Source organism: Centropristis striata, chromosome 7, assembly GCF_030273125.1.
Source record: "Centropristis striata isolate RG_2023a ecotype Rhode Island chromosome 7, C.striata_1.0, whole genome shotgun sequence".
NCBI classification, from domain to species: domain Eukaryota; kingdom Metazoa; phylum Chordata; class Actinopteri; order Perciformes; family Serranidae; genus Centropristis; species Centropristis striata.
Genome location: NC_081523.1, coordinates 27397797 through 27422833, shown reverse-complemented (window position 1 = coordinate 27422833; position 25037 = coordinate 27397797). Strand labels below are relative to the sequence as shown.

The following is a 25037-nucleotide window of genomic DNA, read 5'->3' as shown; positions in this document are numbered from 1 at the left end:
ATTATGAATGAACATTCAGCATGACAGACAGCTGAGATAATAATAAACATACTCCCTACTTACAATCCACCTCCCTACGCATTTGATTAGTCCGTGTGTGAACATGCTTGAGTGCACATGCCTGTGTGTTTTACTTTTATGAAACAAAGCACATCAAGCATCCATATGTATGAAATGTACCATTTCAATAGCGCTTGACCTGACTTGACTCCACTGTTATTCAGTGGCTGACTTCAGTGGTTGACATTACTAAACCCAGTGAACTGTGATTTCTATGATGTGAGGAACTGCAATGCTTCGGAGACTTCGGAGTAGTATAAGGCTCTAAACGCTGGTCGTGGCCCACAACTGAGGTGTTCAGTTCCGGAGACAAAAGCAGACAAAAGACCTAATGGATTTATGGGTTCACTGCCAGGACCGTGTGACGCCAGAGGCAAATTGGGCCTCAGCATCCACCTGGCTGTCTGGCAACAGAATCAGGTAATAGCCCCAGTCCTGCAATGCTGTGCAGATAGGTCAATGCACTATCTGTGCACAAGGGCTCAACATCCCGGGGCTGAAGATGATTAGCTGTTGACTTTTGGTGCAGGTTATCCAAACTTTTCGACTTTTACAGAATGTTTTAGAAAACCTCTTTCCTCAGTGCATGATGTCAGATCATGCATGTGCGTCACCATGGTCACTGTATAATGGTGCAAGCTGTCAATATTTTTCTGTATGAATGTTGACACCTACGTGAATTCCTATGCATTTAGTCAGCGTGTGATGTATCTTCTGATGTGAGAAAGGTACAAGCTGGCCAGATAAAGTGTTATTTTGCATAGAAAGTTCTCACTTGCAGCTCAGTTTATCCCCTTAAAATGTTGCCTCCTATTCAAGAGGGGTGGGGGTGTGAGACAGAGGATCTTTAGGGGGGGATAGCAGGTCAACATGCCAAATAAAAGTGGCATCTGAAAGCTGGGAACCTGAAGATTAATTTGATTGCGGCTCAGTCCTGTGTGTAAAGTTGAAGTCATAAATCGGTAATAAATGAGAAGAATAAAACTCTGATACTGATAAAAATGGTCAATTCCTCTTTAAGACATTAAAATTGTGAAAAATTCATGCTGTGATTTGACACTTTGGAGATTTCATCAAGAATTGCGTTTTTGTGGTGATTGGATGGGAGCACTTCTGATCTGGAAATGGGTGATAAACCCTCTTATTGTCGATATATCTCGGAAAGCTATGGATTTTCTGAATGCCCTAGGTCTGTTTGTTGTTTTAAACTTCCTTAGTCCACAACAAGTCAATTTATACAGTGAGTTACAGCTACAGCTAAAACACAATGAAATTGCTACTGTGGAGACTAATATCATCATGCATGAATAAAATTGGGCTCATTGAATCTCAACTTTTCAATCATACCCAATTTATGCAATTCCATGAGTGCTTTGGGACTCCACTATGCAGAAATGTTCAAATACAATAGGTGAAAATAACACATTTATACTGCATGAGGAAAACTGCATGGTTTCTGCCTCAAACTGCATGTATTTTAACATGAAGTAGGTATGTCTCAAAAGGGGAGATTCGTGGGTTACTCATTTATATTCAGCTATCTCGAGGTCAGGGATCAAGAGACTCCTTTGAAAATGTAGCTTTAAAACTGAGCCCAGTACAGCTTCTGAAAGAAAAAAAGTCTGAAGGGTTAAGAAAAACCGACATGACAGCTGGAAATATATAGAGTTAAAGCATATGATCACATAATATGTCTTCTGCAGGTAAGTCAGCATTAGATAGAACATTTATATCCAAAAGTCTAACATCTCATTACCAGGTTTTGATGCATGAGAGAGGATGTACCCTGAGGCTTCCACATTTGTCTCCATCTGACTCACTGAAGCATCCTTTGTACCCCTGTAGTGGGCACATAAGGCCATCTGAAAACTGCAGCTATCTATGTGTACACCAGGAGAAGCGAGCGTCTATTTTTAGTGTGAGAGAGCCACATTTTTAAATGAAATAGTCTCGGTCGGCTGTCTCCCAGGCCAATGTGAAGGCTCATTCGACGGAGTCTTTTAATTAGGTGATTCTCTGAGATCAGCAGAGGGAGCCACATCTCTTATCTAAGACTTCCTTTTCTTTGCGGAGACAAAGCGTGGCTGTCTGACAAGCAAAAAAGGCAGACTGCAGCGTGACCACCCTCGCTGTCTGGACCAGGGCCTTAGCAGTCTGAGAGGAGTGCACACACCCGCCTACAATTTAAAAAAACATCCCGGAGATGACAAGTGCTTCTGTCAAGGTGAAAGTATCACTTTCCAAAGACGTGGGAAGAATTAACTCTTTTTGATTCTGCTCCCCCCGTATTTTGAATTTAAATATGTTTTTCCACTGCAGGTGCCCACTTATTTACCTCAGCATCTATTTGGTTTTAAACTTAAAGGTTATCATGAAAACGCAAAGCAAATAACAAGCAGTGTTGCTGTTTCTCTGTTGGGCAGATTCAATTTCACACATCAAGGCCAAAGCAGTCCATCATTTTATACTGTGTCCTCCTGAAATGTAATATGTATTTATTGTAATCATGATTTGGGGGGGGGGGGGGGGGGGGGGGGGGGGGGTTCTGGGGTTCCAATGTTCTCCAAAACGCCCCGAATCATTTACCTTTTTGAAAGCTATTAACTTTTTGTCTTCTCCCCTCAGTTTCTCTGACTGGACCAACAAATCAATGGAAAAAAAGTTATATTACTGGTGAGATATTGCGACCCTAACATTGTCATCATGGGGGGTTAGTTAGTAAATGCTCTTCTGTTGGCCTACAATTCAAGTTTTAAAAAACACATTTACTTGGTATTGTTGGGGATCCTTGATTTTTTGCAATTAAAGCAGCCCAGATTTAAATGGGATGGATTCAAATCCGATTTGGCAGCTAAACATTCATTCTGTGAGCTCTACACCAGTAATGTTTGAATTAACTGCACACACACAAAACTGTGTCAGATAAAAAATGATGTGCCACGTCTTCCATGTACATGTGTTTCATGTTTCAATTCGACCATCCAATGTCTGGCCCTTCGCTGACTTTATCTAATTCAGCATGCCCACCGCTGCTATACAGGATGATTTTTTACCAGGCAAAACATATGTTTTTCCCAAATTCTGTACACATTCTGAGGCATTCTATTATCAAATGGCTTGAAAAAATAGTACAACTAGCTGCCATAATTGAGAAATAATTTCCCTGGGGGAGCATGCTCCTGAACCCCCCTAGGCTTGTGCCTGAAGGTTTACAACGTCTGCAACCTGGCCAGCCTTTAGAAAACGTGCAGTTAAATACAAGCAAAAGATGGACGTCAAGAAGTCATTTTTCCCCCTGTACCTCACAATGAACAGTTGTAACATCATCATCCTATTTCGGTGCTCTGTTTCAATTCTATGAAGCCTCAGAGTATAATGAGACTATCAAGAATGCGTTATTGACTTTTAAAGTGCCCTGTTATGGTACCATACCCAATGCAGGAGTCAAACACAGAAACTTTTAAAAGCAAAACAATCTATTCCGGGGTAACTGTACAGAACTGACACTTTTTACAGGAGCTGCCGCTGATATCTCCTGCTACACCTTCAGCTCTGTGTTTTTCATCAAAGCCTGGTACGTCTGGGAGGTCTCAGTGGGCCTCAGTGATGGGCCTCCCTCCCTTTGACATAGTGTGTGCCCACAGGAGAGAGAGAGTTATGAGATTTATACAGCGGTCCGTTCACAGCCCAAATATGACAGATGAAACAGTGGGGGAAACTCAATATGTGAAAGATGAAATGTGATAAAAATAATACACCTTCGCTTGGATAAGCTACGTTCAACATTGCTGTGTGTCCCAGCATGCCCTTAACTGCCCTAACACACACTCGCCAGCTGCATGTGATACAACGAGCACCTGAGGGAGTATCTTTATGTCCTGCATGTTTTTTTCTGTTTCTATTGTAAAGAGCTTTGTCACTACAACATTCTGCTTGTATGGTGGTTTGTGTATTAAAATGCCACCATAGTAGTAGATCAACAGTGTACCTGTAATCAATAAGAAAACATTTCCAGCATTGCTATCTCTTGTGTGGTGAATGGTGTGAGTAAACGCAGCCAAATTCATTGCAAAGTAGAGTTTCTAATGATTAAAGTGAGTGCTTCTGGGCTGTGGTCTGACTGTAGCAACAGAAGGAGGAGGATAATGTAGTTTAGCTCAGGGTGGGGTGAACTGAGGACAAAGAGGATGGAGCGGGAGGGAGTGAGGAGATTGCACAGTTTCGGGCACTGCTTTGACACATGCTGGATGGGCCAGAACACATACCACATGAAGGAAAAAAAGTGAAGTTATGTGCTACATTTATAAGATGATGCAATATTTCAAAGTGTGCTTCAGATACATCAAACAGACGGCACACCACATTCACTCCAGTGTGTGTTTATGTAAGTGAGTGTGGGAGAAGTTTTTGGGGTTCATTGGGATTGCATCTCTGCGGATGCCTAAAGGAAGCCCCTGGTCTCTCCACCTCCATGCTGGGTAAAAAACAGACTGTCCTCTGTCAAGGGTTTAGTGCAGGCAGATATGTTTCTGCGTCTCCTCTCTCTCCTTGATTCCTCCTCAACCTCTCTCTCCCACTTATGATATAATGAAATTCCCCTCTCTCTCCCTCTCTCTCTCTCTTTGCTGTCCTGCGTGAGTTGACACTTGGCCAGATTCTTTGGTGCAGCAGACTAGCTGAGTCATAAAGGTTTCAGAGCGCCCTGATTTATGGACAGTGATGTGGATGAGGGTGAGGCAGCAGGAAAAACACCGGTGTCAGCTCACTGATCACACACACACACACACAGACTGTATAGGCACATCAGGACAGACACGACCTGCTGACTTGAGATAAAGAAAAAAAGGCCATTGTAACTCATTTCTTATTTAGACTGTGTTTTAGCAAAGTCAAGAGAAATCTAATGAGGATTTATTGTTGGATCATGCTGAAATTGCGAAGCCTAATACTGCCTGATATACTGTGATTTCAGCTGTCTTTCATGCATTTTCATATCAAGGGTTGACTTGATACCTTTTGCTGGAAAGAACAAGACTTTGTTGGTTTGCTGCAGCTCCCCCGTCCACTCAATTATGGACAGATTTATCAATATAGATAGGACTTAGGGCTCTTTGGCTGCCATATGTGCTTTTTCCATTAACCTCCATTAACATTCTGATGAGAAAGGAACATTCTGAATGAAATGAGTCACAAAGTTTGGAGACTGAATATAATTTTATGGCAAGGCATTTATTTCTGTTGAATATTATTTGATCCGACATTTTACATTACAATTGCTCCTGTTGATATGTGCAGAATGAAAAGCCCGGGGGCCAGCTCTGGGTTGACAAGGCTTCAAGGCTTTATTAGAGTTTAGTGCAGCACATTATGGATTTTAAAGTGAAGAATAAGGCATTTCCAACAGGTTATTGCACATACAGAGTCGTACAGGCATGTATTGGTGACGGTAAAGCACGCAGGTGTTTGCAAACAAATCTCCTCATAGCAGAATTTCTTTTCACTTGTCACATCCTGACTTCATCTGTTTATTGATTAGCTTTTATAATGTTTCATTTCATTGCTGGTACAGTTAGCATGCATGCTGTTGGTCAATCAAGTTGTCTTCTGATTTTAAGAGAATCTGAATTGAGAGAAATCTCTGAACACATAGAGCACCAGAGAAGACATCCTTCAGCTAGCATGTTGTTTTTAAAGCATTTGAATTTAAACTTTTTTATCAGTTGCTTTTTCTTTTTTCTCTTCCACCTCTTCTTGTTTTTCAGTTTCTTCCTCGTCCTTTTCGCCCTCATCATCGCCCTCCTTCTCCTCCTCTTTCTGCTCAGCATCCTCCTCATCTTGAGATGGGGCCTCCTCTCCTCCTTCCTCCTCGTCTTCTTTTTCTCCCTCCTCTGCCTCACCCTCTTCATTTCCACAACCATGTAAGAGGGAATAAAAGTTAGAATTTGTTTACTACTACAAACACATCAATTAAACAACATCACCACACTAACCTTCGCCATCTGCTTCTTCCTCTCCTTCTTCTTGTTTTTCCTCCTCCTTTTCTTCCTCCTCCTCCCCCTCTGCTTCGCCCTCTTCTTCCTCCTTCTCTTCCTCTGCCTCGTCTTCCTCTTCCTCCTCCTTCTCTTCCACTTCAACCTGCTCTTCCTCTTCTTCCTCCTCCTCCTTCTCTTCCTCTTCCACCTTCTCTGCTTCCTCCTCTTCCTCTTGAGAAGGGCTGGCCTCAGCCTGCTGTGCTTGGCTTGCTGATATTGTCTCCTCTGTGGAGAGTGTTGAAGTATACAAGCGGGAGCTGTACAGGTAGGGAGCTGCAGAGCTCAGCTGAGGCTGCACAGAGAACTGGCTTCTCCCAAATGACGGAGCAGCGTACATGGCTTGGGAGTAAACGTTGAAGGACCCTGGTCCCGCCACATTAAAACGGTTCTCTTCTCCTTCGAGGAGCTTCCTAACAGAACATGACACAAATCACATCAAGTAAACGAAATGCTGAATTAAATCCAAATCTCACAATTGCAACACAATATACAAAACACTGTAAAGCTTACCTGTAGGCTGCAATCTCAATATCCAAGGCCATCTTCACATTCAAGAGGTCTTGATAGTCCTTCAAGTAGCGAGCCATGTCATTTTTATTTGCCCTCAACTCATCCTCCAGTTGACTTATTGTATCCTGGAGACAGAAGATACAGTGAGAGATCATTGGTACATCATGAGCTCAATGAAAATTCATAGCATGCTTTATAACAAGTGACACTGGCAGTAAGACTCATGTCAATTGCAAAAATAAGCATCATTTTATTTCAGTGTCTTTCTTTTACTCACCTGCAGTGCAGAGATCTCAGCACTCTGTTTCTCCTCCACATCCTGTAGTTGGTTTTCCAGAGCTTGATTCATCTCACGGCACGCATCAATCTCCAGCGTCCTAGCACTCAGGAGCCGGCGGTATTCTCCAGCTTCATCCTTGGCGCTACGTGCACTCTCTGTGTTGCGAGAAGCGCCTACTGTCAACACATTCACCTTGTCGCAGAACCATTCTTCGGCCGATTGGAGGTTGCGATGGGCGAGCTTCTCATACTGGGCTCGGATGTCACGGAGAGCAGCGGATAGGTCAGGTTTGGCGACCTCCATCTCTACTGACACTTCTGCGCTGTACTGTATCTGGGCCTGCAGCTCTGCAATCTCACCCTCGCAGAGGCGCTTCAGGAAGGCCAGCTCATCCAGCAGGGTCCCGACTCTTTTCTCGAGCTCGGCCCTGACCAGTGCAGCATCATCTGCTTCCTTCCTGACATCCAAAAGCCTGCCCTCTGCTTCCTCTCTGCCAAGCACTTCGTCCTCATAGCGTTTTTGCAGGTTACCCAGCACGCCCTCCATCTCATCCCTGTGGTGTTCGGCTGCTTGCTTCTCATGGCGGGCCTCTTCCACAGCAGCACGGAGCTGGCGGATCTCGTGCTCGTACAGGGCCCGAAGGTTGGACGGCTCTGTCTGCCTCTGCCTGAGCAGCAGGAGCTCAGTCTCCAGCAGCTTGTTCTGCTGCTCCAGCTCATGGACCCTCTCAATGAAGCTTGCGAAGCGGTCATTCAGGTCCTGCAGCTCAGCCTTCTCCTGGGTCCTTAGTACTTTGAACTCAGAGCTGACCTGGGCGGCTTGGTCAAGGCGAAGCTCGGCTGCAGCTGCAGACACTGGAGCAGAAAGCACAGAGGAGTAGCTGGAAACAGCTCGGGCGTGTGTTGGATAACTTCTGCGTGAGGCTGCATAAGAAGTTACTGGGGCAGAGTGGCTGGAGTAGGCAGACCTAGATCCTATTCCTCCTCCAGCTCCATATCCTGCACTGCGCACAACTACTCTCCTCTTGTAAGTAGAGGGGAAGTAAGGGTCAAAGCCGGTGGAAGCCATGACTTGAGAAACGGGCAGCTCTATGTCTAGGAAGCTGGGGTTGACTGCACAGTGAATCTGCATTACACTGGCTTTTATAGAGCCAGTAATGACTGTGACGTAAGCTATTTTTTGCCGGCATGCTGACAGAAGGGATTGATAATGGTGCCAGCTAGCCAGTCTCAGCCAAGGGAGAGATGGGGTGGGGTGAGGATGAGTGTGTGGGATGGAGGAGGCGGGGATAAGTGCTGGAGCAACAAGGGACTGCAACAGACAGGGTCACTGAGGACAAAACAGTACCGTTACTCCGAAAATCTGCAGAGGCATCTTTCCACCATAAACCCTGACAAAGACATAATGTATCTCTCATGTAATGTAACTGAATAAAGTCTTGATATATTTCCTGATGGAAGAGAGGAGGAAGTCCACCTTTGTAAAAGATGACACAGCTTTGCATAATTTGGCATCATCTGTCTGCTAGGTAAGAAAAAATATTAATAACAATATTATTATGATTAAAGTATCACAGTAAGCTAATGTAAAGCAGATCAGATGAAGATCAAGCAGCCTGACTGAACCTGTGATTAAAAAATAGCACCTTAATCTCAGAGAAAACATATTACTGGTTTATGAAATAAAAGTTTGCCCTCTAGTGGTTGTCTGTTTACCATACAGGTTACACATTGCAAATGCTGACTGTATATAAAACATATAAAACATAAACATATGATGTATACTGGAATATTTTCTAGGCACTCTTCCTGGTTATTCCCTGATTTAATTCATATGAACTGCATATTTAATAATCCCAATGTCTCTGTGACTATACTTAGGTTGTGCCCTGATGTAGTAATGGTGCAGACTATTTAATATATTATTGCATGATTGGAAATTGAAGAAAAAGTTAAGACTATTGTTCACAGGTTAAATTTATCAGGAAAAATGTTTATCTTTCTCAAATGATTGGTTAGGGCTGTAAAAATACCATTGAGCAGTGAAAACTGTCCTTCATCCCATTAGCTGTACAATCACCTTTGTACTTTAATAGCAGCAATAATGTGCGGTAAGGTGGCTTTCTATCATTTAAAAGTATACCCGCAGATAAATAGGCCAATATTTTTTACTTTAAGAATTGTATTTAATATAATTTTGAAAGGCTTGAAACTAATTTTCAGAAAAGCGGAATGCAAAGATGAAAACATTAAATAATTCGTTTTGTTTATTTTTTAAAAAACAACTTCAGAGATTTTATTGTAAGTAGTAATCTAAAACAGTTCTAAAAAGACAATTCAGTGCTGTGTACTTATTTATATTATCACCCTGTTAAATTAATCGCCTAACTCATGTTTTCAAGTTTTTCAGGAAACACAAAAAAACTTGAAAAGTGTAACATATGACATTTATTTATCATTTCACTCAAAAAGGATGTAACAAAGGATGGCTATTGGCATAGTAATAACACTGTGTGTAAATTATGTAACTTAAGAGAAATAAATGACTTAGGCAATTTTTTGAACATGCCTTTGTGACTTAAGCAAGATATGGTAACACTTTATTTTGAAGGTGTCTACATAAGAGTCACACAAGCCTGTCAGAAACATGACATGACAAGTATCATGAGCATTAATGTCACTTCAAAGTGTTATTAATGTTCGTGACACATCCCATGTCATGTTTATGACACGCTCATGTCACTTTTATGTAGACACCTTAGAGTAAAGTATTACCAATATTAGTGTCAACCATAAAACATTGACAAACTAAACTGATAACTAAACAATCTCCCTCTAGCTCTTCTTTGCTGGGTTCTTATCTGATGCCTATGAATGTGGCAAACTGTCAAAGAAGTGATGATCTTAAAGGGGTAAAATCACATGATCTGATCAACTGAGGATGTAGGTGATTTTACCATAGGTGGCCGGCGTCATGATGAGATGATTTAGGCAAAAAAACAAACCCAAAAAAAAAAAAAAAACAATTTTGACAAATGACTTAGGCGATTATTTTAACAGTGTGAGGATATTACGGGATATCATAGGGCGATATACAGTATATCTATGCAGTCTATGGCTGTGTAGCGATGGTGTGGTTTCGCCCAACATCTTAATACATGATTGGTCACTTGAATACACCATAGCGTATTGACCAATCAGTGATGACTTTACTAATTGGCGGGTAGCAAATGTCATGTTGTGACGTAAACGCTCGTAACGTTAACAACAACAAAGGATGATGAATAAATGAAGTTTCAAACTTGCTTTGTGCCTCACGTCCACTCATGGCCGTAGTGTTTTTCAGAGTTCGCTGTCTCGCTGCAGTAAAAGCGACGTTACAATTGCAGTTTAAACGACAATGAACGGTAAGTCGACCAGCTTTGCAAGTGATGGTCACCCGGTGAAACACAAGCTAACACTAGCTCATATAATGTGTCTGCTAATAGCTAGCTTGGACAATAATGTGAGCTTTTAGCCGACAGAATTTGTTAGCCCGTTAGGGAGCTATATAAACTACCTGCTGTCTGTATTTCTGGATGTGTTACTCACCAGTGAAGCTTTATACTTGCTTAGGACAAACACAGCAATGCCCCAAAACCGCAGAGCTAAGCTAACCATGCTAAGTTTTGAATGGCAGTGACGTTAGCTAATCCTACACGATATGCAATTGTGTCAAGATAAATAGCAAACTACAGCAGGTTGTCTTGCACTTCTTTCTGCCGACTCGGAGTTTATTTAGTCAGAGAGGTTCTCACATACACCACACAAACTGAATGAATAACACAGAGAATGTCAGTCGGTAAAACGATTAAAATGGTTGTCTTGCATGTTTCTATCTTTCTGTCTTTGTTCGGTTTCCGTACATCACTATAGATCAACTCAAAAGCTGCAAACCGTGAATGTGAAAGGTCTGTGCCACGTAATAAAATGGTAAGGATTTTAACCATTGAGTGCATCCTTGGTAGCTGTTGTGTATCAGTACATCCTGTGATTGTGCAGACCAATCTGCTCTTACTAGCTCCCTCTCCAGAGTTATTCATCTGCTTGCTAAGGAGGTGTGCCTCTTTTTCTGTGTTGGTTTTACAGATTCGCATAGCAGCACTGAATGCTGCCTCAACAGCTGCTGATGAGTCTCAAGACCCCTTGAGAACTAACAAGAGCCAGACAAAAGAGGCTCAGGTACAGAAGAATCAGCAAGATAAGGCCAATCCGCTGATGTAGACTATTTTCTCTGTCTTTAGATCTATACATGTTGTCTGATTTTTCTTCTATTTTTGTTTACAGGAAGCCGAGGCATTTGCTTTATATCACAAAGCCTTAGATCTGCAAAAACATGACAAGTTTGAGGAGTCTGCCAAGGCTTATCATGAGCTTCTCAAAACTCCACTGCTCAAAGAGGTAAAATCTAACACAGGGTATGGTTCTGTCAAGGCTTTAGAGCTCTCACTAAATCACAGCAATACAAAACATTTAGTCAGTGAGGAGTGAGGACTATCACTGTCATAAATCTAATTTACATTCATAATAACATAATTCACATTTGTAATATTTGCCAGTAAATATTTCTGTTTAAATCTGGTATTTCTGCACAGTTTCAGATAAAGATTAGGCTACACTAACAATTATAGCATTATACTATTTGTTGAATTAGATCATATTTATTTATTTTCAATAACTAGCCTTTCAATAAGAAGCCTTTTAAAAAACAACATTTTCACTGTGGTCAAAAAACTGTTTGCCCTTCTGCTTGCCACACACAATTTGTGGCACACACCTCTATAAACTGGGTGAGCTAGCACCAATCTAACAGCAACATTCAGTTGTATTCATTTCAGAAACTTGATTGAATAAAAATAAATACAAATTTAATGCAATGACTCACTTTATTCAAATTAGGACTTGGGACTTAATTTTTCTATGGAGAGAGTCATGAAATATGATGAAAGACAAAAAATATTAAAAGTTTTTTAAGAAATGCTCAATAAAAGCTTTGAATGTAATTTACAAAAAACATTTGGTAAAGCCCTTATCAGTTCTGTACTTTTGTTAGGAAATATTCTGTCTTTTGTGCAAAGTATTAAGCTCTAATACTCTCTGCAGTGCTGCACCAAAAGGCTTTTCAAAGGTGCCAAAAGATGCACTTCAAATTGGCCTTTGTTAGGACAAACTCTGCCCAGATAGAAAACCTGTTATTGTTATCATTCATATTGTTTGACAGCCTTGAGATTAATCTGCGTTACACTGCGTTTGGTGCCAGATTTGATGTATCCTCTAATATTTTTAGGCCATGCCCTCTGATGATGAGAAAGTGGGTCTCAAGCATCCTGGACTGATGTTAAAATATTCTACTTTTAAAAACTTGGCTACTATGTCTGCATTGCGGGATGACCTCGAGACCGCTATGGAGTTTTATTTGGAGGTAAAACAAATAAAACAGTTTAATACCCTTTTTATTATTTATTATCATCCTTGGCATTTCACCACTTTTTGCATCATAATGAGTCATCTTAATGCACTATAACAATATAATTTCTCCTCTGTTCTTTTCATAGGCAGTTATGTTGGATTCCACTGATGTGAACATGTGGTACAAAATTGGTCAGGTGGCTGTGCGACTAGTGCGCATTCCTCTGGCTCGACATGCCTTCGAGGAGGGATTGCACTGTAACCCAGACCACTGGCCCTGTCTGGACAACCTCATAACTATTCTCTACACACTCAGTGACTATACCTGTATGTAGTACATCATTATAAGCTCTTTTCTCATCTCATTACCACTAAAAAAGCTCAAGTTATGAAAGAAAAGTGTCATTTGCTATGCTTTTCCAGGCTGTTTGTACTTCATTGCCAAAGCCCTCGAGAGGGATCACTGTTACACTAAAGGCCTGGTGTTGAAGGAGAAAATCTTTGAGGAGCAGCCATGTCTGAAGAGGGACACCATGCAGATGTTCATGAAATGGTGAAGCCAGCTCACTTTTTATCCCTCCATGTGTTTAGAAATGTCTCCAGTGCAGCTGTATACTTTCACATCACTGACGAACCTCTGTGCTGTGCTGTGGGTCCTTTGCAGCGATATGTCGATTCATTACGTGGAAGTGGAGACAGAGGAATGCAGATCCATTGTGGAGGAGGCACTGGAGTTACGGAAGCGCAGACAGGCTCTCTCTCACTGTGAACCAAAACCTGACCTCGTCCTCATTCAGTCCATACGCTGCCTCTCGTGAGTGCTGTGCTGCTGTATCTGTCTTTTTTTTTTCTTTCTCCTGTCTGGGTGGTCCAGTTTAAATTTGCTTGTCACAATTGAATGTGCTTAATTTGTCTCTCTGAGGAAAGATCGATTAAAATTACATAGAAAATGCAGAATCTGGTATACTTCACTTAAATTCTTGGTTGAGGTCCACTGACATTAAAATAATTTGTTTTGATGTCAGTTTTTGTAAACCTTTTGGTGACCTTTCTTCTGAGTTGTAATTTCTGGTTATTTTTACACACACATACACACACACACACACACACACACACACACCCAGTCAATATTCCTCCTCCTTTTACATGGCTAATGAAACTTAATATTCCATAAATATTCCCTTTTGAATGCAGCTAAGATGTTGTTTATCCTGTCGAAATGAAAAGGCTGGAGCATCTTGTGCCATTTTGCTTCTTTGCATCAAAACAGGATTTTTAAGGAGAATTCAGCCATGAGAATTGCCACTCTTTTTCATCATTCAACCAGCTTCTTGAAATGGTCGGTGTTGTGATGTTTAAAAGAAGGTGTTTTTCTCGATTCCAACCAATAGATCTCTACTCCAGCTATGCAAACTGCTGGCTTGTTGGTTTTTGTACAACAACTATTGCAATGCACAGAGCTGACTGTAAACGGTGTCACAAACTGTGGCAAAAACCTGAATCATATCACACATCCCACATGTCTTAATTCTAATTTAGGCCTAAATTAGAATATCCAAACGGAATATGCTGTTTACATGACCATCCTCTTATTTGGAATATCATTATATTTGGAATAACAGTGGAATATGAGTTTGCATGTAAACGTAAAGACAATGAACGCTAATAATAATGACTTGTTGTTGTTGTATCTCAGATGGAAGCATGTGGGTGAAAGCCTTCTTGCGATGTACCGACATCAGACCACATGTGAGCCACCACGCCCGAGTCTTGGCCGCAGAATTGACCTGTCAGAGTACCGTGACCCAAACTTCCTCCAGAACCTCCCTCCCCAACCCAGCAGCCCTGTCAGTGTGGTTCAGACCACTGTGCTGAGCAGCAGCCCCAGCTCCTCCCTGCCACCAATGGCCCTCCCTGAACCAGCAGTGATGTCCCAACCCAGCACTCAACCTCCGATCACCCCCGCCCAGAACACAGTGGAGGTCACCACTTCTGCTCCCCCTGTCGGTTAGTTCTTTATGAAGAGAAATGTCTCTTTTACCTGCCTTTTGTATCTTGATAAATAATTATTTGCTTCTTTAAGTAACTGTTAATGCTACAAACTACTATATGTTCACAGCGACAGCCATGGAAGTTTCACTGACAGATAAAGTGAAGAAAGCTCCAAAAAGGAAACGTGTGGTAGAAGATAGCGGGGAGACAGCCAAGCGACGCTCAGCACGCGTTCGAAACACAAAATGCAAAAAGGAAGAGAAGATTGATTTTCAAGAACTGCTGTTTAAGTACCTACCTTCAAGGTATCTAACACTTAACCTAATATATAATTCATGAATACATACAGTAGCTTGTTATAGTTGTGTTGATTAAAAACTGTTGCGTCTCAGGCTGAAGAAGTTTGATCCTGATAACGATGATGAGAGTCTGAGTAATCTTGAGACGCAGTGTGATGGGAAGGAGGACATGCAGCCACTACATGGGAGTTGCCTGCCAGCTGACTCGGTTGAATACATGGAATCTGGTATGTAATGCATAGTGAGTATTTACTATACACTGCTGTGCCATGTTGCTGTTTCTATCATATTATCATACTGTGCAATCCCTTCTGTAGAACAACAGGATGTCCACAACTTTCTGCTAAATAATATGACCAATGGTGGTATACTGGACGTGATGATGCGATATCTGAAAGCAGTGGGTCAGAAGTTCATGATTGAGTGGCCTCGGGGGCTGACTGCTGTGGTGCTGGAGGTTTATCAGACGTGGAGGAAGCACAGCAGCGGTCTTCCTAACCCGCTGCTTCGGGACTGCAGTAACCAACACATCCGGGTAAGAGACAAGAAACTGATTGACATCTCTGTTGTTATTTCAATAATTAACCCTTGTGCATCACTGTGTTTTTGAATTTTGGAAGTTTCACCTCAGCTCCTATAATAAATCTAAAATAAACTATGTCGCCAAAATACACTTAGACTCTTCAGGACAAAAATGTCCTCATTAAAACCCCATTTTTGGATACCATGACCATTGCAGCATGAAATACATTCTATTATATCAGGCTTTCTATCTTGCTACAAAATTTTAGTTTTTACTGTTTTACACCAGATTAAAACCAGTTCGTGCTCATGTTTGCCCTGTGGAGACAAAAACAAAACATTAGCGTTGTATAAACAAACCAGCATTTAAATGGTTAAAATTTGTTATGATCAGTACCGATGTTGGTTAAAAGATTAAATTCAGAGAAACTGGAATATTATATTAATATATAACTTTATGCTGACAACTTGTTCTGTAATGATCTAATGAGCAAATCTTTTTAAGAGGTGAACAAGGTCATAATATTTCTAGACTCACTTTGGATACAATTCTGGCAAAGTCTATACACTCCATGGTCTAATAGATTCAAATCTTTATTCATAATAATTGTCTTCATATGTTGCACCCTTGGCCTCTAATAAGTGTCTTTATCTGCTACATGTACAGGAAATGTTGGCAATGAGTTTAGCGAGTATGGAGTTGCAGTTGGAGCAATGGTTACACAACAAAGGGAAGACTGGTAAGTAGCAGTAGAGAACGCCATCGTTGCTTTTTGCATTTTAAAAAGTGGACTGATTGGCCTTAAGGGGGCACTGCAATTACAGTTTTAAACATAATGACATGCAGGATTGATTAAATATTGGAAAGTCATTTGTAGGGAACAGTATGTTTACACTTGGCTTGTTGTCATTTTTTCCCCTCGTCTAGTTTCTCCAAGAAGAAGCAGCGTTGGTCCCGGCAGTGATGCAGCTGACTCAGAATTCCCTGGGCAGCACTTCCAGAGTGATTTGTTACTGCTGGCCTTGGGTTCATCCCAGAGAGACCTGTTTGAGGATGACTGGCTGGATGTCATGGTGCGCGTCTACTGGCTAAAGGCCCGATTCTTGGCCCTGCAGGTCAAGTCTATATTTTGTTGTTTGGTTTTATTTGACTTGTGATTATATGAGTCCTTTCCCCGAAGCTCATATGCAACTTCAAAGTCTGTCCTTCTTGTCTCTTTTCAGGGAGACATGGAGTTGGCCCTGGAGAGCTATGATGTCTGTGTGGGTTTGCTGCAGAGCAAACCAAAGACCCCCGAAGGGAAACAATACACCATCAGCCTGCCTAACCTACGAGTAGATGCAGCCGTCTCAGTGGAAGAGGTCAGTACGCTGGCTTTTTCTTGTCTGTAGCAGACTATAACACGCTTATAATGCCATAAGTCTTTAATTAAAGAAATTCAACTTCTGGTTTTCTTTTTTTTGTTACAATATTGGAAAGAACTGGAGCTCCACATGCACACATTTTTTTATTTAACTATTTACGTTTTTTACAACCTCTCAACTCTGCTCTGTGTAAACATTCTGCAGTTTGGTTGAAGTTGCTCTGAATTTTTGTCACGTGACTCAGACAGTGTCAGCCACATCATTCACAGCTTCCCAGTTGCGCTGAAGAGTGCAGAATTTAATGTTGTTTTTTTTTGTTTTTTGTTTTTCTGGATCTGGTTTGTGCAAAACGTTTTGATAAAATGAGATGAGTAAAATGAATTGATTTAGCTAAAATCTCACTATTTTAAATTTTTTTCTATAACAAATGGTGTAATTTTGTCATTCTTTTTTTCTTTTTAAGAAAATATGCCAGCTGGTTGTGGGGTTCAGAGGGTCAAATATATATATTTTTTTATGTTTTCATGAGTAAAGTTAAATGTTGCCAGTCCATACCTTAAGATACCAGTAAAGAATGTGTAATTTACCAAGTAGCAAAATAATTGGAAAACAAGCAGAACAGTTACTTACTTGATTTTTCTTCTTTTTTTTATTATTGTAGTAATTTTTTTTAAAAAGTACTTTTGGCAAGTACCTCAAAGAGCTTGTAGCTGTTTTGACTGTGGGTTTGTTTTGCTCTCTCCCCATGGACAGATTGACAAGAGGCTGAAGTCTCTGGAGCGTTGTCAGTCTTTGGAGGAGATCCAGCGTCTCTTTGAGTCTGCAGACTTTGATTCTGTTGTGCGCCTGCTGCAGCCCACTCTTAATTATGGCAGCAGGAGTAAACCTCTGGAGTTTGTGAGCTCAGCACCAGAGCGGCCTGCTCAGCTGATGCTACTGCAGGTGAGATATTACAACAATCTCAGCTGAACACGTATATCTTTTGAAATGTGTGATTGTTGACATTTGAATTTGAACTGTCTGGCCCAGAACTCTCTGTTGAAGCTGCAGGACTACCAGCAGTGTTTGGAGTGCAGTGAGCTGGCTCTGAACGAAGCCCTGCAGCAGCTGAACTCAGCTTCAAACAACTCTCCCCCTAGTAAGGAGGAGTGGGTCAGTACGATTGGAAAGTTGCTGGACGGCACCGAGGTGTGCTTCACCAAAGAACCAGAGCTTCTGAGCAATGTGCCCCACTTCTCTAGTATGGCTCGACTGGCAAACAATCTGATTCAGGTCAGAAGTAACCAAAAACATCACAGATTTTCATCAAGAATGTTAAATGATAAGAAACCAATCAGCCTGTAATTTATCATGTGGTTGTTGTGTTTTCAGCTGATTGATCTCAGCATGAACATTTCCGACGATCCCAAGGAGCCTTATTTCTTCTCGGTTCTGCCTTGGATAATACTGTATCGTATAATCAAACACGAGGAGGCTGCTTTTAACTGTATGCTTCGACAGCATATGTCTGTTGGAGATGATGAAGGTTTGTTGACTTCTTGTTTTTACACTTTGGTGTTTATACCACAGTAGCTGTTACACAGAGTGACCCTTTAAAGCCTCATTTTCAGATGACTCAAACACTCCCATGCTGCCCTCCTCCCTGATGCTGCTGAACACAGCCCATGAGTATCTTGGACGTCGCTCCTTGTGCTGCAACTCAGATGGCGCACTTCTCAAGTTTTATGTAAGATTGCTTGCAGACTTTTCTCTGCATTTTGTGACAAGCTGTATGTTAAGCTGCGATAATGTATACTGGGATAAATTGCTATTTATTACCCTTTTTACCTGCATTTAAAGGAAAGGAAAACTATGAAATCTCTGAAGTTTTCATTCTGCTCATTTGTTAAATTATTTTAACAGAAGCAAAATTGTGTCACAGTGTCATAAAAACCTGTAATAAATATTGCATACACCTGACACACTGAACGATTTCAGTTCAGTTCGGAGTTCAGATTTTTTGAAGTGTCGATGACAGTCGATGTATAACCTGTAGTAGATGATACTCTTCTCTGCGCATTCCCAGTTTGGAGGACCAGACGCACACTACAGACAGGAAACTAATGAATGTATTGCTGCAGACGGGGACTACAATAAAATGTATTTTAACCAGCCAAACAAACCCCCCCCAAAAAAATGTTATACTGGTTTATGTGGGTGCTATATTTAGAAAATGTCCACTGACTTGTGTTGCTATCCACAGCCGTTTCTTTTGACACTGCTTCCTTTCAACCGTAGAACTTCAATGTTCCTATGCATATCCCTTTAATAACTTCGATAATAAAAGATTGTTACTTTGCTTCGGTGTATATTTACAATATTGCCTTGCAAAATATCGCAAACCTTGTATGTATGAATTATTCCTCCAAGCTCCCCTACTGACCAATGTTTTGTGAAAGCACACATTATATATATATATATATTTATGCCTTTTAATTTGAAAATAAATTGACAGATTTTGATAAATATTAACTATGGCATATATTTCTTTGTAAAGGTGACTAAATTCATTTCTATGCACCAATTGAAATGTTTGTACAAACTTTATTCTTATGTTTGTTATAGGTTCAAGTATTGAAAAAAGAGATGGCAGCCTCTTCCAACAATGACTCTCATCCCTACAAAGAGGAGTTGGAGATGGCCCTGGAACAGTGCTTTTTCTGCCTGTATGCCTACCCCAGTAAAAAGAGCAAGGCCCGCTACCTTGAGGACCACTCATCTCCACAGGTCACTCACTTTTTATACTTTTTTGCAGTGTGTCTCTCATCATGTTCCAAACAATTGTTTACTCCAGAGTCACATTTTTATACTTTTTATACATGTTGATGGAGATGTAAAACTCAACTGAACCAAAAACCTAAAACAAGGTTCAAAACATACTTTCTCAACCTCTTCCCAAAAGGTTGTCACTATTGGACATGAAAAGTGTGCGTGTGCCTGCGTGTGAAAATACATTTTCTAATGCTTACTTTCCAAGCAAATTCCCTCCAGGGCTGTTTCATGAACTTGAAGTGACTGCTTCTCAGAATTTAGTTGATTTAGTTATATACTACAAAAGTAAATCTCAGCTAAGCCGTCTTGACCCATTTTTAACCAATAAATTATGTAATCTCAAATGTAAAACCAAAAAAAAAAAAAAAAAAAAAACTCCAAATGTGGCTGAGCTGCTATTTAGATGATAGGTAATGGGTGTTAAAGAGGCGGTGAAATAGTGAAGAGGTGGTGAAAATGGCTCAAGGCTTTGACTAACTGATATGATTTCTCACATGTATTGGCAAACATGCATAGAGAGAACAGCGAGTTTAAAACAGGAGCAGGCTGCCAGTGACGCAAACATGTGCCCTCAATGACCCTCACAGCACGGAGGAAATCTGCTGTATCCATTAATGTTGTTTTGTCTGCTTGTATGGTACGGATGTCATTGAAATTAATTGAGGCAGGGAACTTGCATTAACGGCATAATAGCATGAATTCACTGAGTGAGAAATGTGAGCACATTTAGTAACCACAAACAACATACCTGCACAATCTGATCTGTAAGACTTCACTCACTTCAGCATGTTGAAGCCATTTTCTCCTTTAAGACATTATTTATTCCGCCGTGGGGAAATTGAGTTATCAAAGCAGCACAAGAATATAAAGCTAATCTAGCATTTTTTCATTTTTGGTGCTTCTTTACAGCAAAGATTTTTTTTTGTGCAGCTGGCTAGATTTGTCCTTTTAATTTAAAAAATAAAAACTCAAGACTCTATCCTAACTCAACTTACAGCCTCTGATCTCTTGTATTTTTGTTATACATGTGTCCAGCCACCAGGTGGGTGTCATTCCCACAGTTGGTTCAGTACTTTTATATGACTGGCATTCTGACTGTAATTATGTAATATAGCACAGTGCAGGAGGAGAGTCCCCAGGAGACCTCGATCCCACTAATTTGCTCTGGCACTGTGTTTTACACTCTAATACAGATTGGTGACGATGCCACTAATGTTTCCCTGTGGAATGACTGTGTGTTTTGCAGGTTGAGCTGCTGTGGTCTGACGCCCTCTTCATGTTCCAGTATTTCAAACCAAAGTCTCTCCCTGAGTTTGACAGCTATAAGACAAGCACAGTGTCTGCAGAACTGGCCAATCTGCTGAGGAGGTTCGCGGGCATCGCCCCCACAAGCGACACCCCCACCCTCACCATGGATGAAGTGGCAGCCTACATTGAGGGCATGGCAGAGAAGGTCAGAATGGGAACAACACCAGTGACTTAGACATTCTAAATAGTTTAGAGTCTTGCTCTATCTTTGTCACTGAGGATCATGACTATTAAAGAAATGTTGAATTTTGATCTCTTTAGGCTCCGTGCCTTCCTGAGGGTAGTGCTCCTGCACCTCCAATCATTAATGAGATGTACTACCTGCTGGCTGATTACCATTTCAAGAACAAGGAGCAGTCAAAAGCCATCAAGTTCTACATGCATGACATCTGCGTGTGTCCCAACAGGTAGCTCATTTCTCTTCACTAGTGTCAATATTTGTGCACATTACAAAACATCTATTTGTTTTATTAGGCCTGTCACAATTATTAAGTAATTGAATTCTTGAGCTCAGTAAAAAAAATTGAGGTTATGTCCATATATGGTACGATATTGCTCATTGTGTGTGTTTATATAAGAATGTCACCAACATTTTAACCAACATGATGCCAGAATAAACAGCAGCCTTATTCCTCCCAATATAAGACATGGGAGGATGTGCATTTTTTTCAAAGCAGCTAAACTGAATTAACATTAAACCTATGCTTAGGCACATTCTCCTGTAATTTATGGTTTGGGCTGTCCTCTGTTGTGCTGTGTGTGTGTGACACAGAGTATACCAAAATGAAGTGAAGATAAGGTCAAGGCTCGCAGATAGTTTTTTTTCTGATGGCTGGTGACCAGACAGAATGTTTGGAAGAATAAGTACAAATGGACTTGTTTTCAAAACCATACTTAAAGTTAATATATGTTGTTTGTTGTTACTTTGCACTTTATGTTAGCATGTATGTTATACTTTATGTTAGTCTTAACTGTTGAAGAACTGGATTGACAGAATTGTCTGTTAAGGGATGAATGAGCCATTTGTTTGATATTTATTTGAATGCAGTTTTTGTAAATAGAGCCTGAAAGACTGGGGTATATATATATATATATATATATATATATATATATATATATATATAGACACACATTTTTTTCTTCACATTTCAATCTGAATATTCTTATCAATTAACAATTAAAGTTAATTTTATCATCATTAATGCAGTGGCATGAAATGGTCTTAAAATATTAATATCGATTTTCGCCATTATTTCTGTGACAATATACCGTTAAACAAAAGTAGTTATCGTGACGCAAATTTAGGCAAATAAATGTGAATGTTCTTGCATATTGTGTAGTTAATAATAATACATCAAGTGCAGTGATTAGAAACATGTGTTTCCTCAGGTTTGACTCCTGGGCAGGTATGGCCTTAGCTCGGGCCAGTCGTATTCAGGAGAAGCTCAACTCCAATGAGCTGAAAAGTGACATTCCTATATGGAAACACTCCCAGGCAGTGCTTAACTGCTTCAAGAGGGCCCTGGAAATAGACAGCTCCAACCTGTCTCTGTGGATCGAGTACGGTACCATTTCATATGCGCTGCATACGTTTGCTTCACGGCAGCTCAAGCAGTGGCGCAACGAGCTCCCCCCCGAGGTGGTTAAACAGGTGAGGTACATGTTGACACAGTTATCTCATTGCTCATCTGTATCCCGTCATTTCATGTTAAGCCCACTTTTATATCTGATTTCTATGTGTGATCTAAACAGATGTCACATCTTGTCACTTTTGCTTGTTCCACATGTGAATTCATTGCAGAGTAAATTGATCTGTCGCCTTGAGCTAAATTACTCATGAAGGTGTGTGATGTGTGTGGTGTGTGTGTGTAGATGGAAGAAAGGAGAGACTCTATGTTGGAGACAGCGTTCCAGTGTTTCCAGGGTGCTTCCCGCTGTGAAGGTGATAGTGATGAAGAAGAGTGGCTCATTCACTACATGCTCGGGAAGATAGCAGAGAAACGCAAACAGCCTCCAGCGGAATTTCTGCAGCTTTACAAAAAGGTAAACAACTGCAAGTTATGAACTCTTAATCCTCCTCATAATCAGCAGAGGAATATTGAAAATAATTTAATAATGAACTTTATTGTTGAGGTGTTTATTTACTTAGGCGTCAGGTATGCGCTTCATGGAGGAGCAGCAAAAGTTTGGTAGCTCTCTGTTTTTGCACAAATTGGCTAAGTTTTATGTATTTTTAATAATATTTTTGATGGATACTTCTGTGGAGAGAAGAGTTTATTCAAGAAAGGAGCTTCTTTCACTGAAACGGAGCAAGTCTGGAGGACACCATCACCCTATTCCAGCTGAGTTGAAGAGGTGTTTTCTTGTTTGCCGTGCTGGTGCAAAAGTTGAGGCTCGGAAATGGAGATATAAGCCTTTTCTGCCGTCAGTTATCATGGGGAATGTCAACTCTCTGTCCAACAAGACTGATGAACTGGAGATATTGGTGAAGACTCAGAAAGTATACCGTGAGTGTAGTCTCTTGTGTTTTACTGAAACGTGGTTGAATCAAAACATCTCAGACTCCAATGTGGATGTAGCTGGCTTCACTCTCATAAGATCAGACAGAGATGCTAAAGCTAGTGGCAAGAAGAAAGGTGGGGGCTTGGCTTTATTTGTGAACCAGAGATGGTGCAGTCCTGTACATGTTACTGTCAAGGAGAAGATGTGCTGTCCAGACATTGAATAATTGGCAGTTAGTATGAGACCATATTATGTACCAAGAGAGTTCAGTCATATGATACTTGAACAATACTTGTGTACATTCCACCCAAGGCAACTGTGGAAGAGCAAATGTCAAACAAGCTTACAGAGCTACTGCCATGCCCCCAATAGGACGATCGGACCACAACTTAGTTCTTCTGGAGACGTTTTATAAACCCTGTGTGTGGAGCCTGCAACTAAACTCACAGTCAGGAAATGGACACCAGAGGCAACTGAGGCTCTAAAAGACTGCTTTGAATGTACAGACTGGAATGTGTTGCTGGAAACAGAGGAGAACAGTATGGACATTGACAGACAGGTTGACTGCTTTACTGATTACATCAACTTCTGTAGAGACACGGTCATACCCACTAGGACTGTACGCTGTTTCCACAATAACAAACCTTGGATTACTAGTGATTTAAAGGCAATCTTCAATGAAAAGAAGGCAGCTTTTAGAGATGGTGACAAAGCATGGCTCAAACTAGTACAATATACGTTGAAGAAGAGATTAAAGATGGCAAAGGTGGAATACAAGAAGAAACTGGAGAGAAATCTACAGAACAGCAACATCCGTGAAATGTGGAGAAGAATCAACACCATCTCTGGTTACAATACCAAGAAAAGACAGCCAGTGGGGGGTGATGTAGAAAGAGCTGATGAACTCAACCAGTTCTTCAACAGATTCAATACAGGGGCCTCACCCAATGCCGATGCTGCTCCTCCTCCTCCTCCTCCTCCTCCTCCTCCTCCTCCTCCTCCTCTTCAACATGTGTACATCTCCAAAGCAGCATTTGCTGTGTTGTGCCGGTACCAAAAATAAAATGTCCAGCTGAAACAAAGGGAAACAATAACAGTAGTTAAACGTTATTAGAATAATCCTTTGATTAATTGCAGAGATTTTTTCTTGCCCTATCTGGAGTTGTTTCATAATCCGCCTACAGAAACAAAGATCACTGCCCTCCACCCTCGCAAGATGTTTTTTTTCCTAGAGAGAACAATGTATGGAGTTAGTCATTGCTCTGTTGTTCTGATTAGATCAGTGGAGGCAGATGAACCTGTGTGAAACACAGTGTCATGGAGGTCAGCAGAGAAAGAGGGGAGTCAGTGGGAACACAGTGAACCCTGATGTCAGCACACATCTACTCCTTACTGCACTCTTTACTTCATTCTTCCTGTTAAATTGAACCTCCAGTTGGTTGTTGTGACTCTTTCCCCTTTATATTTATAGGCAGCGCACTATCTGCATGAAGAAGCTGCCAGGTACCCGCGGAAAATCCATTACCATAATCCTCCTGACCTGGCCATGGAGGCCCTGGAGGTAAAATACCTGTGGCCAGCAAATAGTTTCTAGTTGTGTCACATTGATTATTTTACGTAAGATAACTGCCTGAAAACATCCCCACTTAAAGATATTGCACACATACCTGTGGACCATTAAACGCCTTTGTCCAATTTCTTTCTTCTAGTTGCATTTCCGTCTTGGTGCCACCACCCTGAAACTCTTAGAGAGTGATGTGCCTGATCTGGACCATGAGCTCTTGTTCAATTTGCTAGTTGAGGCCGCTACCGGACCTTTTGCCAGAGGAGAAGAGAAGAGTATGCCAAGCATGCCCAGGTCTCTTGAAAAGTAAGATACGGAAATATAACCCAGCAAGAATTACGACAA

At 41.0% G+C, this 25037-nt stretch overlaps 2 protein-coding genes across 2 annotated transcripts in view; one reads left to right on the top strand and one right to left on the bottom strand.

Moving 5' to 3' along the window:
- Window positions 1–5270: 5270 nt before the first annotated feature.
- Window positions 5271–8013, bottom strand: neflb (neurofilament light chain b). Its single transcript, XM_059337192.1, has 4 exons — window positions 6880–8013; window positions 6603–6727; window positions 6051–6502; window positions 5271–5960 (listed from the first exon to the last, which is right to left on the bottom strand). Exons 1-4 carry the CDS (start codon window positions 8011–8013, stop codon window positions 5764–5766), a joined length of 1908 nt encoding a protein of 635 aa, XP_059193175.1. The 3' UTR covers window positions 5271–5763.
- A 2103-nt stretch (window positions 8014–10116) lies between these two features.
- Window positions 10117–25037, top strand: part of cabin1 (calcineurin binding protein 1) — a 47194-nt gene continuing 32273 nt past the window's right edge. The window contains exons 1-26 of the mRNA XM_059336970.1: window positions 10117–10288; window positions 10797–10853; window positions 11010–11102; window positions 11208–11321; window positions 12208–12342; window positions 12476–12656; window positions 12753–12882; window positions 12994–13143; window positions 14026–14336; window positions 14449–14626; window positions 14714–14847; window positions 14938–15155; window positions 15810–15882; window positions 16071–16258; window positions 16367–16504; window positions 17261–17449; window positions 17537–17779; window positions 17879–18032; window positions 18118–18233; window positions 19112–19273; window positions 20565–20771; window positions 20888–21033; window positions 22016–22277; window positions 22499–22669; window positions 24600–24689; window positions 24838–24998. Coding sequence (XP_059192953.1) covers window positions 10851–10853; window positions 11010–11102; window positions 11208–11321; window positions 12208–12342; window positions 12476–12656; window positions 12753–12882; window positions 12994–13143; window positions 14026–14336; window positions 14449–14626; window positions 14714–14847; window positions 14938–15155; window positions 15810–15882; window positions 16071–16258; window positions 16367–16504; window positions 17261–17449; window positions 17537–17779; window positions 17879–18032; window positions 18118–18233; window positions 19112–19273; window positions 20565–20771; window positions 20888–21033; window positions 22016–22277; window positions 22499–22669; window positions 24600–24689; window positions 24838–24998 — 3947 coding nt within the window. The 5' untranslated portion in view covers window positions 10117–10288; window positions 10797–10850. The remainder of the gene's footprint in view (window positions 10289–10796; window positions 10854–11009; window positions 11103–11207; window positions 11322–12207; window positions 12343–12475; window positions 12657–12752; window positions 12883–12993; window positions 13144–14025; window positions 14337–14448; window positions 14627–14713; window positions 14848–14937; window positions 15156–15809; window positions 15883–16070; window positions 16259–16366; window positions 16505–17260; window positions 17450–17536; window positions 17780–17878; window positions 18033–18117; window positions 18234–19111; window positions 19274–20564; window positions 20772–20887; window positions 21034–22015; window positions 22278–22498; window positions 22670–24599; window positions 24690–24837; window positions 24999–25037) is intronic.

What these genes read in the sequence shown, in the direction of transcription:
- neflb (XM_059337192.1), bottom strand. Translation starts at nt 8,013, where the DNA reads ATGCAGATTCACTGTGCAGTCAACCCCAGCTTCCTAGACATAGAGCTG. An exon ending in CTGAGATCTCTGCACTGCAG is followed by an intron (nt 6,728 to 6,879) that starts GTGAGTAAAAGA and finishes TTCTGTCTCCAG; the next exon opens with GATACAATAAGTCAACTGGA. An exon ending in ATTGAGATTGCAGCCTACAG is followed by an intron (nt 6,503 to 6,602) that starts GTAAGCTTTACA and finishes ATGTTCTGTTAG; the next exon opens with GAAGCTCCTCGAAGGAGAAG.